Source organism: Morus notabilis, unplaced genomic scaffold, assembly GCF_000414095.1.
Source record: "Morus notabilis unplaced genomic scaffold, ASM41409v2 Scaffold2144, whole genome shotgun sequence".
NCBI lineage: Eukaryota > Viridiplantae > Streptophyta > Magnoliopsida > Rosales > Moraceae > Morus > Morus notabilis.
The window spans coordinates 99,897-117,020 of NW_010366772.1; the positions used below are offsets into that span (position 1 = coordinate 99,897).

Genomic DNA, 17,124 nt, shown 5'->3' on the forward strand with positions numbered 1-17,124 from the left:
AGCATGGCTCGGCTGATTGAAACTTGAAAACATGGCTTTCATGGCTTATTTTTGTGTAGCTTTTTACACTGCTTTTTATCTGTAAATAATTAAGTAAAAACTAGACAAATTCCAATTAAAAATATTATGAATAAAAATGATGGAATTGTTCAATTAAAGCTTAAATATTTTAATATTATATAAATCAAAAGCAGTATTCAAGGTGCATTTTCATGCACTAATCAACCGGCATATGCGCTTGATTGGCGCAGAAGAATGGCGCTCGAGATGGTGAGGGAGTTGCCGGCCACATTGGGTCTTCATAGATGTGATCTTTCTTAACCGGGGGTGGCACGACAATGGGGATCTCGAGGGATTGAGACTCATTGACATCTTCTTGAAATTCTTCACTAACCAATTCTTGAGTCTCGTCCTCTCTCAACGAGTCATCATCAAATAACTCCCAATCCTCCTCTTGTGTTTCTCTATTCATGGCATTAGTAGATTCATCTGGAAGCTGCTTCAACCTACACAACTCCGCTAGATTTGTCTTCATGTCCTCGTGAAGTTGGTCGAGCGCCTCCATTCTCTCTAACTTCTCTATGCGGAGTCTTGTCTCCTCCGAAAATTGGGCGACAAGGTCTTCAAGTGAGGTAGAAGACTCCGCTTGGTGACGGGGGGTGTCAAGCCATGGCTCTGAAATGTTGGAGCTATCCTCAAAACCGTGGTGGTTTGTTGAATACCTCTCATACCGATAGTTAACATCGGCCATGTCTTCCAACCACCAATAAGCTTCATCCGCAGATAGTTGGTGAAAAGAGGTGGTACCATTTCCTCTTTCCACCCACATTCTTGTTGCGGCATCTAACCCGTCGAGGAAGATTTGTAGTTGCGCCTCTCTCGGGAAACCATGGTCGGGAAACTGAATGAGCTGCTCCTTGTATCTCTCCCAAGCACTAAAAAATGGCTCGAAGTCTCGTTGAGCAAATCTTAAGAGGACTTGTCGATCAACCATCTCCAAGTACCTCGTAAAACAAAGGAAAACGAAAATAAAACAAAAGATTAAAAAAAGAAATAAAAGCCTAAATTAAAGTCAATCATGTACTCACAATATTAACAAGAATTTAAAATGCCAATCCCTGGCAACGGCGCCAAAAACTTGATGCTTAAATTTCCACAAGCGTACGGTGTCAAGTTTTGAGTATAGGGTGAGTGAGTATCGTCTCCACAGGGATTGGGTTTAGAATTGCCGTTAAGTACCGTGATTATTGTAACTTAACTTTATCTAGGCAACCTAATAAGATGATAATTAAGAACTAAAACAAAATAAATATAAGAAAATAAAAATAAAGTATCTATACACAAATGGTCTAGGGATTTGATTTCGCTTTATTATTCCTATGTTCATCCTATTATGTAATCGCTAATCAATTCCGTTCAATTCATTAAGTAAGGCTCTAATGTCACCTCGCAACCTCTCTCAAGTGCCTCACAAGGAATTGTATTCAAATACCCAAAACAATATCCCTATTCGAAATGAATATTAAAACACAAATTAAGCTTCGCCTTTAGAATTAGAAAATAGGAATATTGATCGCCTCTCGGCCTCACAACGACCTCAATTCTAATTTGATTATCTAACCGTTGATCTCCTCGTCTCACAACAACCTAGACTATGTTTCTCAAATCTAGATAAAGAACTTAGTCTCTCTCGAGCATCAAATTCACAATCTAAAAATCATCTAACTCATTGGCCACATAAATTAGAAGCATTAAGCATAGAGAAACATAAATGAATTGAAAATGAAATTAAATTAACAATCAACAAAATATTCAAAACATAGTTCAAATAAAACTACATCAAGTCCTAGATTTAATGTCTAGCTCAACATGGAAAAATAGATGAAAGAAGATAAAACCCAATATCCATTGAAGAGCTTCCAAGGACTTCCAAGATGAAGGATTTCGGCCTCCTTTTGATGTTTTCTTCAGATTTCTGGGCTCCCCCTTCTCAAATGGCCTCTCTTTCCTTTTATACTACAACATTTCGAAGCTAGGGCTTTATACGTGCGCTACAGCTTGCGTGAAAACACGATGCGGCGCGCGTTTTTGGAAAAGGATCCCGCTGTTGTGGGCTGGGGCGCGCTGCAGTGCGCGTTCTTGCTCTGGGCACGCAGGCGCACGCCTGGATGTGGGGCACGCGCGGGCGCGCCCCTGGAGGTGGGTGCGGGTGCGCAGCGGGCTCGGGCACGGGCGCGCGTCCCATTCTTACTTCGCTTTCCTTTGCGCGTTGTAGCCCGCTTTCTTACATTCCAAAGCGTCCTCTTTTGGGCCTTAAAATCCTCTTTCGCCTCCTCTTGGCATTGATTCACAAGTTGGGCAAATATTCTTCTTTTCTTCATGCAAAATCATCCAAGTTCGCATTTATTTATAATTCCTATAAAAAGCATACAAAAGACATTAAACTAACAAAAATGCTTGAAGACTTACAAATATTCATGCTTGAAAGTACTTGATTTGTTAGTAGAAATACCCGTCATCAACCACTACTTAGAATTAAGCTCACTTTTACCATTTCCTTATTTTTTTCACCTTCTCTCTCTTGGCCAAACCCCTCTAGCTCTCTCTCTCTAAATTTTTTTTTCTTTTCCTCACACTAAAGAGATCTTAAAACCATAATCAAGAAGGATGAGAAGGAGGTGTGTGGATTTTCCTAACACTTTCAAGGGTAAAGATCAAAACTTTTCTTCTTCAATTTTTCTCTGTTTAAAGTTCCAACTTTTCCTTAAAAACTTTAAATCTTTGTAGGAATTTCTCACTTTGGTGGTCAAAACCATTCATCTCCTAAGGTTTGTGGTAAGATTCTTTAAAACTTATCTTGGTCATTTCAACTTTAAGAATAAAGTTTGATTTAATTACAAAGTTTGTGTTTCTATTGTTTATATATGTATTAACAGGTTAGATCTTCACATGCAAGGAGTTTTAATATTAAATTTATGTTTTTCAATTTGTATTTTATGGTCTAAGGTTGCTGTTTTATGTGTTTAGAACAAGATCTAAGCTTTGCGTATTAATTTTAAGAGGTTCAAAGATGCAAAAATAAAAAAATAAAAAAAATAAGTTGACAAGTTTTTATTTTGGTTTAAAAAATTTTAGTCTACGTTGATTTAAAATTCAGAGCCGTTAGAGACGAAATTGAGAAAAAAGCCATTCGCGAAAGTTGTAGATCTCGACGTGTTGAAAATTTCTTCGTGACTGAGAAAAATCTCAATTCTGCCGTTAAAATGTGTTTTTTGATGTTTTTCCAAAACTGTCTAGAATTTCATAAAAATTATTCAAAACTATCAATTTGAGTTAGTTTGTGTTTTACTGCTTTTGGACTCTTTAAACAGAAATTTCAGGATTTTTGACACACAAATCTTAATGGTTTCAATGTTATGGACAAATCTCTTTGACTGCGAAAAGTCACAATTCCTATTCTAGGATGCGTTTTTAGGCCGTTTTTAAAAACTGCGCAAAACAGCCACTATTTTTAAGATTTCAGGCCGTTTCGAGACCGAACCTTATTTTTCACGAACATGAAACTTTTAGATAGCGACAAGACAAAGAAACATTGCAAAACTCAGATTTTAAGAATCCAACTCTAAGACGTAGTTTATTACATATTAAGAAAAAACAGAAAAGTTAACATGTAAGAATTGAAACGATTCAGACACTAGTGCAGAACGTTTTTTGAAAACGTTTGAATCTGAGTTTTACAAGAATTGAAAGTTTAAGACAAAATATAATATATGAGGCCAAATAGGAAATTTTAAAAGGTTTACATACTTATGCTTATATTCTAAAAATAATCACTTAGGTCTCGTTCATTTCACCAATTCGAGTTTTCAATTCTAGGTTTCTACAGTAAAAAGCTCTCAGAAAATGTCACATCTAACTTTTTCTGCTACAGGGAAAAGCTCTAAGAAAATATCACATCTCAGCTCGAATTGAAAACTCGAATCTGCGAAGTGAACGAGGCCTTAGTGCTTCCCGACACCAATTTCTAGTAACCGACAATATTAATAGCGATAAAATATGATTTACTAATGATTTTCAGAAGAGGATCGGATTGAGAATTTTTATAAAAACACTAGGTACGGGCCCAACACCCATATTAGGCCCGTAACTTTTTGAGCCTAAGTCTGACACGCTAGTGTAAAGGAACGATGTAGATATGTTATACATTAATGGGCCTTAATATAATTTTAGGTCCAATCTAAGAAATAATATAAAATGGTAACTTAGACATAGACCGTTGTTTAGTTAACTAATTAAAAAGAATAAGTTATCAATCTAGGACCGATTAATAAAGACAATTAAGGAAAATTATACGATAAGAATTTATTAAAATAATCCTTGTAATATGTAAGAAGTCAAATGATCCTTATTTAAAAAGGCAATATTTTCTAAGTATAGGAATAAATTTCAAAATAAACTAGCTTATAATAAGTCAAACTCACACCCTCAGTGGGTTTTCTTTACAGAACACGGCAGTAGAGGTTAACCTCGGTGAGTAATATAGTCTCGACCTTGGCTGATAGCAAGTAAATGTGAATCTCGCCAGAATGTTATACATATTTTATGTTCATGTTTATGCTTAAAGCTATAGTATATTATGTCATGACATATTGCATGCTCACTATTAAGATCTATATAACTAATTAAAACATTTAAGAGTGTCGTACTAACCTCTCGACCTACGGAGAGGATTTAAGGCCTAAGGAGGCAATCATTCAGTACCTGAGAAGCTAAAATAGGGTCACGGTGTAGTTGGGGACCTTGCAAACCCTCTATACCCACTGATCATGCGCATATTCTGGTACGTGCACACGGGCCCAAAGGAATAATAAGTCAGGTTTATAAAATAGCATAATTGGTGCATGCATTACCGATATACTTTAAGTACGTTGTTTTTAATTAGCGAGACTTAGTTCCTACTTATTGAGTATAAACTCACTCTTAGTGTCATGATCGAGAAATTTATCATAATTATTATATATATTTCCTATAATCCTTTGTATCATTAATATGAATACTGTTATGATAAGTATTTGTTGATATAATTATGGAATAGCAAGTTATAAGTTAAAGTTCATAAATTTCTGAACTATGATGCAGTTACCGATTTTCAGACTGTATTTAAGAAAGAAGTATGGAATGTTGTGTTAAGCCCACAAGTGAGTAAACACATGAATGATAAGTTTAAGAAATGGAAAAGAATTGAAAGACATCAATTCTAGGGTTTTAGAAACGATTGGAACGACAAAATGGACGAAAAAGGGGTTTGGAAGGCCGAACCAAGAAAATTGGGGTTTCGACTGATTTGAGTTGATCAAGTCAAAATTTGTTGACTAAGATTCAACCAAAATGTCACCCTCAAAAAGTTAGTCAAGAATGGTCAAGGTTGACTAAGTTGACCGACTGTCTAAAAAACGCGGATAAAACGTGTACCAAATAGGAATTAAACAAGACCAGAATAGGATAATTATTAAATGATCAATAGTTGAGATTAAATGTGAAAAATTGGGTGAAGGGCTGAGATTGAGCCATGTGGCATCCAAAGGTGGCCGGCCAAGCTTGGAAGAGAAGAAAAGGAAAGATATTTGTGGGATATTTTATTGAATTTTGCAAAAAGGTCCTCAAAAATGTTAAATTTGTATTTTTAGACCCTTTGCTTTTGATGGACTGTTTTAAAGGAGAAAACACAACAAATATGTTTATTCTTCATGCAAAAAATAAAATAAAATAGAGAGTCCAGCCAAGAGATAAGAGAGAAAAAAATTTCACCAAAGTGAGAAAAAACGAGATTTAAGTAGAAATTGTCGAATCTATCGAGGAATAGCATCACTGAAGCTTGTTCCTCATTCTCTAAGGTGAGATTTCAAGTTTTTCTTCTCAATTCCTTACCATGGCTGCACGTGGAAGAAGGGTGAAAAGCATGAAAAATTTTACTTAAGATAATGATTAGCTTGTGATGATTAAGGAACTTGATAACTAGTGAATTAAGGATGAATTCTAGGTTATTAAGCTTTTGTTCCTAGTAATTTTTGGTATGGAGAATTTTTATGAAAATATGAGGAAACCCTAGAATTGTGATGTAATTGAAAGAGAAAGTATGTGAATGGTGTTTGATGGTAGAAATAACGGATAAAACGAGCTAAGGTTAGCTCGGGAAACATGGAGAAATAGGCAGAACTCTGCCAAAATTTAGTTTGAAACTTTGAGTTAAAACCGGTTTTCATGAGGAATAAGGAATTAAGATATGAAAATTAAGTCGATTTGATAATCGGTGATGTATAGAAACCGAACACAAGGAGAATTCACAGTTTTAGACCAAAACTGAAAAATTAGGCCCAGACTGAGGACAGAGCACAGTTTTAGTGCAAATTCTGGAGATAGGAAATATTTTGTGATTGAATACCAAACATAAGGATTGTAGACCTTTTCGAATTAAATTTTAATGTAACTATTGATCTTAGATTTTGAATCTAACGATCGGAAATTTATGCAATATGATCGATTAACGATTGAAGTCAGAAAGCATCAAATGAGACAAAGGACGCATCGTTAGCGAAACTTTGGTAAGTATCAATAGTTTTTCTTGTCTACAACACGACTAAATTTATTTTTCTATGTTGCTCAATCCGAGTATATTGTAGACTAAATATATGCTAGAGTGTGAAAGATGACTCCTGAATGTTAGATACAATCTTATGCATGTATCTACAAGATTTAAGTAGCCGTAGAACTTTATTCTGTGAAAAATATGTATTGATGTTAAGTCGATGTCAAGTTAAGAGAAAAAGTTAAACTTTAACGAAAAGTCAATCTCATGAAATTGCTCAAAAATGCACAAATTCATAAGATTTAACTAAAGTTACCGTTTCGATGAGAAAATTGATAAACGGTAAGAGACTAAACATCATGTTTGTACCAACCTTCGAAGAAAAGGTTATTATGAGACTATGAAAGAAAGGAAACCGTGACTGAGTTTGATTGGTTAGCTACCCCACTCCTCACTGGTTATGTGCGCTATGGTACAACAGGACAGGGCCCATAAGAAGTAAAAGACAAGAAAATGAAAAAGAGAAACCATTCCAAATAAAGGTACGGTATCTGTAAAGAATAATGAAAAGAATGAGAAACACAAAATGAAAGTCGTTCAGAATGTGAAAACACAATGTGAACGACTAAAATGAGACGAAAGCATAACAAAGTATGTAATGAAAGAAAAAGAACATAAGCCATACATGTTTTAGTAGTACAAAATGTATTAGGATATATGACATGAATGCATATATAGGTATGCATAATTATTGCATCTGTTATGACCTATTGATACTTGATGAGCGAAAACTCATTAAGTTTGTTCGTGTTGTAGGAAGCTCGGGTAAGGCACCAGCTCCCTAAAACTTGTTGCTAGGCATGCAGAGAGGATGTAGCAGCGGAGTGTGGGTAAGTGGGTTGTGGATGCATCACGTGTTTTGAAAACGCTGGTGAACTTTATGTGTAAAAAGTAAATAGTGTTTTATAAATATAGATGACTTATGTAACGAAAGTTGAGTTTACGAGACAGTGAGACTAGGCATAGCAACCTCTAGTCCAAAGGTATGATTAATGTAACAAAATGTTACATCATTTAGATGTATAAATGGTTGAAAACAGAACGCTAGCAAAATGCTAAAGCATTTAGACGTATGAATGGTTGAAAATAAAATGCTGGTAAAATGCTACAATATTTAGACGTATGAATGGTAAAAAAAAAAAAATTAACTTGAATTTTTAAGAGGTTATAATTAGAAAGCAGTAGAGGTTAAGTAATGTTAAGTATGAACATATGATGATAATCAAAAGTTAGGGTCGTCACACTTAGGATGCATTTATACTGTAGGAAAACAACTAATGAAAGGTGAATGATAGACTTTGTGCAACAGCGGGCGAGCAATATGGAGAATGGAAAATGGATACCATTCGCATTTTAGTTCTGCAATATGTTTTGTTATGATAAGACTTTTTAATTGTATGTATGCAGTTTGGTTTTAAGAAGATTGAGACTTCTTATATAATTTAAAGTTTAATATCTGTTAATTTAATATTAAAGTTAAGTTTATTTCCCTTTATTATATGGTATATAAAAAAATTTGCAAATTTTAGTTTAATTAATTAAAGTATTTTAAGTGATTACATGTTAGTGAGTTTAAGAGATGACTACTTAGTTAGGGTCGTCACAGTATAGGACTTTCGGTAGACTCAATTAGAATTTTTATACTTAACGAAAATTATCAGAAATTCATATTGTGTTTATGTCCTTGTTTCATATAATCTCATTATGCGTAATACACTAATTCAATATCTCTCCATATTAGCAGTGCGGATAACACCGTTCCATTCTAAATGAAAATGACATGTATTAGTAATATTTTAATTTAAAGATTCTGAATTTTAATTAAATTCATCACGCACATCATTTTAATTATTATCCTTAAATATTATTCTCTCACATATAACACTTATATATAATATTTAAAGTCACATAAATAATCATAAAACTTTTAATGATATTCATAAAATATTTAATAATATATACACATAAAATAATAAATAAACTCTTTTATTAAATAAATAATAAATATCATATTACATTTCATATTTTCTTATTTTTTCTTGAAATATTTTTTTTTGTAAGTTTAGAGTCTTCAAGCAGCGAAAAGTGAGCCTTCAAACAACGAAAAACTAGAGAAGGATTAGTCAAGAACAAGTCAAAAGCACGACCGGAAGATTAGCTAGGAAACTTTCGCCAATAACCAACTTTAAAAAATAATATTTATTCAGCAAAGAAAAAAGTTTTAAAAAATAATAAATAATTAAAAAAATTTTATAACATCTTTCATATTTATTTTCAAAAAATTGGTGAATTTGCATAAATCTGGACTCTAAATTTTTACTTACTTTTTTAAACTGATATAATTATTTAACTTAAAAAATATTAATTAAAAATAAAAGATAAAAATCTAAATTCATACATTTTAAATGATATTTATATCTTTTTTCTTTATTTTCTTAAAATAAAATAAAAATAGACTCGTCATTATTTTGTTGACATATTTTTCGGGTAAAGTGAATCTGATAAGAATGGAAGAGCTTATGATTTTTAGAGGATGTGCTCATACGAACTTCTTTAGTTTTGGATTTTGTTTTTAAATGTTATTCTCCTTAAGTTAATATTCATTCATATTAAAGAAATGATCACGGAAAGCTCATCATAATTAGAAAAGAGCAGAAATCTCTTATGAGGGATTCCTGTAGGTTTTTTTTTTGTGATTTTACCATTAATAACCCGATCCAAAGGAAATCTAGGAATATCAACACATAATAAACTTCCTAGTTCTCAAAAATTAAAAAAAATTAAAAAATAAAGAGTTAGTTTTACAAATAGTCTCCGAATTTACTTTTAATTTCATTTTGGACTCTGACTTTTAAAATATCCCACAATTAGTTCTTAAAGTTTAATTTTATTTTATTTTCGGTTCTTTTCTTAGCTGAGTGTTAAATATTTGACGAAATCTGTGTAAATTGTAGACTAAAATTGAAAACAGTTAAAATTTAGAAATTATTTGTAAAAATTATTTTTTGTTTTATTTGTTTATTTTTTTGTATTGTTTTAGTCTCTAAGTTTTAGATGTTTTCAATTTTAGTTCACAATTTTTACAGCTTCTGTCAAATATTTAACACCTAACTAACGGAATGACCGAAACTGAAATAAAATAAGCTCTTAAGACCAATTGTGTAACATTTTAAAAGTCAAAAATTAAAATAGAATTGAGAGTAAACCTCGACGACTATTCGTGAGATTAATCAAAAAATAAATGAATTTTAACTAATATCCATTTAGCGTCTTAAGCTCCATAACCATGGTGACTAGCTTTTTCAAGTTTTGAAAAAAAAAATAATAATAATAACGAAAAAGAAGTAGAAACTGTTTTTTTTTTTTTTCTTAATTAATGTTTTGAGGAGAAAACGACAGCCCAACATAATTTTGAAAGTGCCTAACCTTATCCCCCAACCTCACTAGTCTTCCTATCTGCCCCCTGAAATTTACACAAACGACTATTCGGCACATAAAACACACAGTAAAAACTTATCTTTTATTAATAATAGTATTTAACACCGATAATATCTCTAGACATTTTTCATAAAATAACAACAACAAAGTTGACCACAAACATGCACATCAGTCATTAGGGAAAGTCAAAAACATTTAATATAATATAAAAGGAAAACCAGGTTTTGGTGAAGCTCTCATTCTTGTATCACAAACCATCATTCACAAGGTTTAAAACTAATGCACTAGTTGAAGTTGTCTTTCCCAATTTCTTTTCTTGAGAAATAAACTTTAGTCCTTTAGAGATTGAATTATAATATGTCGGTCTAGATCCAGCAAGAGAACATACAAAAGTTCTTTTTGACTTTGAGCCACCACTTTACCGCCAAGTATTTCTAGAATAGTTATGGGTTTTGTCGTCCATTGTTGCTCAAATACCAAAAATCAATGGACATGAACGTTGGCATTCATATTCCTCTAATAGCAATACGTACAAAAATCTTTCCCCAAGTTTACGTGAAATACTATATTCAACCTTGTATTCTCAAAATTTCAAACTTATCCTCTGATGTTGTTAATTCCATTACAATTCTACTCCTTTGACAACTTTAGCGGACTAACCAAAATATCATGTCCACCATGACTAATCTATGTCCACACAATTATTCCTAACCTCTTTTGGAAGTAATACCTAATGTTCAATTTTGACAAAACGTGACATTGAGGGTGAGACTTTTAAGAAATTGACATTCGAAAATGTTACTTCGCGATTTTTCAGAATACAAAATTGTACACCATATTTTGCTTAAATACAGGGAAGATTTTGTAATTTTTGATTAGTTCTTTTTGGTTACATCTCTTGTTCTTGAGGCGTTTACTTAAAAACTTTTCTTAAATTTGATGCATTGAGCACCCCATCAAAGCTCTTCTTGGCATTGGTTTTTAAACTATAATTGGGACAACAATCATTATGTATTTATAAAGTACTTAAGTTACTATCTTCACAACCTTAGGGGGAAGAGAGAGAGAGAGAGAGAGAGAGAGAAGGTCTCTCCTTCACAGGTAGCTCTTGATCCTATATGATACAAACCGACTCCAGGCCATAAGAGTTCACAAGTCCATCTTTATAAAGCATTTGGATACTCAATCAAGTGGTTTTTGATTCGGCTTGATGCTAGCTCAATACTCTTTACTCTATCCCCTTTCATTGGCAAGAAAAGAAGCCCTCTTAAGAAAACACTCACCAGCTTAGATAATAGAACGGAAAAGGAAACAATAAATAGTGTGAAGAATAAAATAAAGGGTCAAGTAAATACTCAACCGACCCTTGTAAATCTGAGGAGAAAGAAAAGGAGACATAAATATACATAACATTACAGTAAGATTATCAACTGTTATGCCTTAAAAGTAGGTCCTTTTTCAACCACCAATTGAACCCCATTTTTTTCTTCTCCAATAATAAAAAGTGCATCTGACTCTGATTCCTAATGATTCCACAGACTAATTATCCCTACCTTCAAATTTAAGATTTGCCCAACTACCCTATTGTTTTGTATATTCCTCTTTCTATGAAAAGTAGATCTAATCGGTGTAACAGGATATTTTCAAGGACAATTTGCATTATGTTCGCTGAGAGAAAGGACTTGAAAGCCTTCTTCCATAACAAGCCCATGAGCATCTTTTGGTTTATACATATTGGAATAGAGAAGGGCACAAAGGATTGTTCCTTTATATTGAACTGTTTTAGAGAATATTTGCTAGAAATGCAACTTGGGAATCATGTCCTTTTTAGGTTAAAAACTGTTTTTAAGTGCGGATATGCTCAAAGCAACAATTGTAAGTACAAAGATAATATATAAAATATGATTGTGAAGACACATTTGTATTAGGCATGTAACTTCAAAAGGAAACTTCCCTCCCAACATTTTTAAGGAGCACTTTTCAACATTTCCCTGTAAAGCAGGTGTGGTCCTTGATTCTTTTAGAAAGAACACACTTTGAACAGCGAAAATGGTTATAGTTTTCACGATCTGAATAGTTACAAAAAGAAGCCAAAAGGACTTCAAAATAAAGCCGGTTATAAAACAATTTAAGTGGAAAGCCATTTTAGTCTTTTTCTTTCTGCAAAACACCCACTTTCCTGGGGGTTGAAAATTGTCGTTTTGCCACTAGCTTAGCAAGATGAAAACGATGGCTCCAAGTGAATTTCACACAATATATCAATTTCTAAGAAGTAACATAGAATCTAGTTCTAATACTTGAAAGAAATTGATCATCTAACTGAATTCTTTTTTTTTGCCCCCCGAAATCAAACAGAACCAAAATGAAAACAATGAACAAGAAACTGAAACCATCATGATCTCTGTGAAGACATTGTTGGAGAACAAAAAAGACTAGTCTATACAATCCTGAAATGAACTTTCATCAGGAAACAATAAAAAAAAAAGGCACTTCTAAGTAAGAATTAAACCACAAAATTAAAGCTCATTCTTGTTGTGTCGCTGAACCTACCATGCCATGAATTCAACATCCTCATTGTTGTCTTCCTCCATCGGGGCCGGAAGATTTAGATCAAAAAGTACTGTTATCTCAGCCTCAGGGGGTTCTTCCTCTCTGATCACCATAGTACTATTTGCTTCACGACCTCCAACAAAATGGGACCTCTTGTGACCACCTAAAGCTTGGCCTGACTTGAACATTCTGAAGCATATTGGGCACTCATGCCCCCTGCTCTTTTTCGAACCCGATTTCCTCTCAATGAAATCCTCTCTGATTGGGGTTTTCCCAGCACCATTCTCAATGATCTTGGCCTCCTCAGGTGTGCTGTTATCATTTTCTATGTTGTTCTCACCGCTCTCGCATATCGGTTCGCAGCAGCCATTGATCTTACTATGGTTTGCTCTGTGTCCCCCAAGAGCTCTATGAGACTTGAAAGTCTTGTTACAAGTCAAACACTCATATTTGCTTCTCTTCTCAAAATTTCTGCATATTTCACTTTTGAAAGCATAATTAGACTCATCCTTGCAAGACTCCATCAAAGCTTCACCTCTATAGAGCCCATTCTTGGTTCTCTTTCTCAACTCATACTTAGAAGAGCCTCTACAATTCTCTTCATCTTTCTCTTCCTCATCCACCAATATTCTCTTTCCCAATTGACCAGATTTTTCATCACTAATCCCTAACTTATTGGCACCAATCCCAGATCCTGATTCTACTTCCAGCTTCCTAAACTCCCCATTCTTGAGAAACCCATCAACAGAAACATCAGATTCAATCTTCTTTGGCCCATTTCTGAAATACCCAGAATCAGAATTCTCAGAAACACTAGCCCCAACACCAGATTTCAACTTCTCCTCGTCAAAGTTGGCGACTTTGTTCATATTCATATCAATAGAAGACGATTTGGCCTCCAAAACCACTGAGTTGTTATCTGAAGAATCCGCAAGAGAATTCAAATTCAAATCCAAACCTCCTTTGTAACCAGAATCCCTAGACAACAACATCAAGCTTATAGCCACCTCTTGTTGCTCCTGCTCGATTCCCGAGACAGAAGAAGAGCCAGAGTAAACATCAAGATTCTTGTACCTAATAATTCTCTTATTAGAAACCCTTCTTTTCTGCCTTGGTCCTGAGGTCTCCGTATCTGAGTGACCATCCATTACCAGCTTCTGCTCCTGAAATTTCTTCACCATTTTGTCCTTGTCCGAGTGAGAAGCCATGTGACCACAAAGCGCTTTCAAAGATTGAAACCCTTTGCCGCATTCTTTGCAAACCTTTTGTTCCTTTGAATCTCCAAACCTCTTTGTCTTCTTGGGATTCTCTCTAAGCACATAATTAGCAGCTAAATCAGACCCTGAATTTTTCTGGCTCATTCTAACACTTTGATCATCACTCTTGAGTTTCCTACTAACTTCTTCACTTGAAATCTCAGTTTTCTTCACATGGGTCCTGATAATATGACGACACCATGATGAAAAAAGCTCGGAAAAAAAGTCAAAAACCAAAGAGGAAGAGAATCATTAGTTAACGGATGATGAGTTTACCTTGTATCTGGTTGAAGAATGCCACATTCCATGGTCGAACTCTCTAGCCCAAATAAATGGTGAATGGAACAGAGGAAGTGACAAAACTAGAATTCTAGATCGAGAAAGTTGTAACCTTCAAAGACGGATCATGAAAGTTGTAAGTTTTTTTTTCTTTTTTTGGGTGCAGATGAGAATGGAAGTGTGTTTTAGATGTGATAGTTTTTGTCAAGTACGAGATCCGACCCACACAAAAGGGTCCCTCTTAATTCCTTTTTTTTTTTTTTTTTGAATTTTTGCAAAGAAGAAGGAAAAAAAATCAGAATTTAAGGAGGACGGAGATGAAAATTGGGAAGGGCATGATAATAAGGGGAAGGAGAAGAACAATCAGAGCTGGTGAAGCATATGACTCATTCTTTCTTTTCTTTTGGTGTTTTTCTCTCTCTAGACTCGGTTTCTCTCTCTTCTTGCTCTCTTGTTTGAGTTGTTGTAGTTGGAGGAGAATTCCATGCATGGAAGCAATAGACTAAAAAAGGGGGAGAAAAGATAGGCAGCACGTGTACTCATGCGAGGACCTTTAGCTGTTCAATTGGACGGTCAGGATTAGTGGTTGAGTTTTTGAGATCCCAATGTCCAAGGAATACAAATACATACAGATATCCAAATATGTATACTGAAAACAGAAATATCCAGCTTCTACCTTTAAGAGGGGGAAAAAAAAGAAATACTATAAAACCAACTCTAATTTCAACATTATTCTAATTTTATTAGTGAATACAATTTCTTTATTAATTGATGTCAATGTCTTTTAAACATCTATCAGAAAACAACTTAAAATTGATACAAAAATTAAGATCGGAGATGATATCTTTAACATTATTTAAAAGAGTAAAAGTATTTAGCTCTTTTAAAAGAAGAGAATTATAGAGATATTCGGTTAAAAAAACAGAAATATCTACAGAATATTCGGTTAAAAAAACCGAAATATCCCTAACTCTGCCTTAGCTTTATCTTGCTGGCAAAAATCAACACGATTGGTTACAAGTGATTATTATGAAAAAAAAAAAAAAGAAAAGAAACAATAATAATGTACTTTTGAAAAAAAAAAAAAAAAATATGCAACTTTAAGGATTACATAACAAACGGGAAAATTAGAAACAAGTGCATGACTCAGTAGAACTGCACTAGTACTCTTTCATTAAATCATCTTTTCTTTCCTTTTTTTTCCGCTTAGAAAGATTATTAAATCATGCATTTAGTATTTACATACTGTTTTTCAAAATCATTGTTACGCACTTCAAATGTTGTTTCAGTCTTTCATAGTAGTATACTACAGGGACATTCGTTCTTTTCTCAATACAGGTCACAATTCAATAAGTGGGTTGTGATGATGCCAGAATTTACACCTATTTGTATCTCTTTAGTGCTGTAATAAAAAAAGTTAAATTTAAATTTTTAAAAAAAATACTGTTGAATCTTTTTAAAAGTATGTCATCGTTTAATTCGAATTGATATGTGATTTTATATGAACGTTTTAATCTGTAATAAAAAAAAACTATTTGTATCTCTTTAGTGCTGTAATAAAAAAAGTTAAATTTAAATTTTTAAAAAAAATACTGTTGAATCTTTTTAAAAGTATGTCATCGTTTAATTCGAATTGATATGTGATTTTATATGAACGTTTTAATCTGTAATAAAAAAAAATTAAATGTGATTTTTTATAATAATTTTTAATTATAATAAAATTAAAATTAAAAACTTAAAATCACGAAATGAACCAGCTACATGGGAGTTGTGAGAAGAATAAATCATCATTTGATTCAAGCAAGTGATTGTACAACAACATAAGCACATTTTCCTAGGAAGTAGCACCCTGAATTTTGTGGTTCCAAAATTCAACATTCCTTTGAGAAACAAATCACACACCAGTACATTTGCTTAGCTTAGTAAAAACCAGCAAATAGTTATTAGTTGCTTTGATATAGTCAACCCCACAATTGTAGCGATCTGCTTGTCAAATACGCATTTGCTGACATGTATCCTAAGTTTTTTTCCGCCTTGGCTTCTAGCACAATGCATCCTCTTTTGGGGGGTTACAATCTTTCCCATTTTATAATTTAGATCTTATTTCGAATTGGTCGAACTTTAACGAACATGGAAATGTCCACAATAGAATTTTAGCCACTTGTCTTGCCTCTCGTCTGCTAACTTGAAAATTGAGCCAGAACCGAGGAAGGATTTCTTTCTAATTTAGAGTAACAACCAACACTTTATTTTGATTTTCTTTTTCTCTAAGAATTGTTGGTTAGATATATTATTATTATTTGCCAAATCTTGCCTCAAAATTTTTTTTTTTTTAAATTGTTTGAGCAATCATCTAATGTGCCAAACCAACTAAAAGGGTTATTTGTAAAAGCATTGACTTCAAACAATGGGAGTCGCGTATTTCTCATAGTGACGATATGATAAAGCAGCCTTAAGAAGTAGCTTAATAAAAAAGTAACAATATTAATTGATGTGATATATGTATTATCATTTTTTTATTAGTAGATGTAATTTTTTTAATTAATTAAAATGGTAATATTTTAAGCACATGCTCATATGCCACATCAGTTAGTATACAAAAATTGAGATTTAAGTTGGTGTTCTTAGCATTATTCTTTTATAAATTTTCTTTAAGAGTTTCTCTGCTAGGATAAAAAAATATAAATGATTAATTTCAAAAAGTCCTCCTGAACTATGACCATTTTAACACTATGTCTCTTAAATTTTAAAAAGTGACATTCGTTTTCCCCGAACTTTGTTCCATTAATAAGTTTTCCCATTCTATTACAATAAGTGACGGAATTGCCACGTGTCACTTATTTAGTGAGAATTGAAAGCGCAATTACGCTTATACCCTCCTAATCAGATAATTTCTCATTTTTATTGAAAAACTTCACCATATTTTCTTTGACCGTCATCTTCACTTTCTCTTTC

At 33.2% G+C, this 17,124-nt stretch overlaps 1 protein-coding gene across 1 annotated transcript; it reads right to left on the reverse strand.

Moving 5' to 3' along the window:
- Positions 1-12,430: 12,430 nt before the first annotated feature.
- On the reverse strand, positions 12,431-14,576 carry LOC21390076. The gene is made up of 2 exons (XM_010111061.2): positions 14,167-14,576; positions 12,431-14,071 (listed from the first exon to the last, which is right to left on the reverse strand). Exons 1-2 carry the CDS (start codon positions 14,196-14,198, stop codon positions 12,631-12,633), a joined length of 1,473 nt encoding a protein of 490 aa, XP_010109363.1. The 5' UTR covers positions 14,199-14,576; the 3' UTR covers positions 12,431-12,630.
- Positions 14,577-17,124: the final 2,548 nt, after the last annotated feature.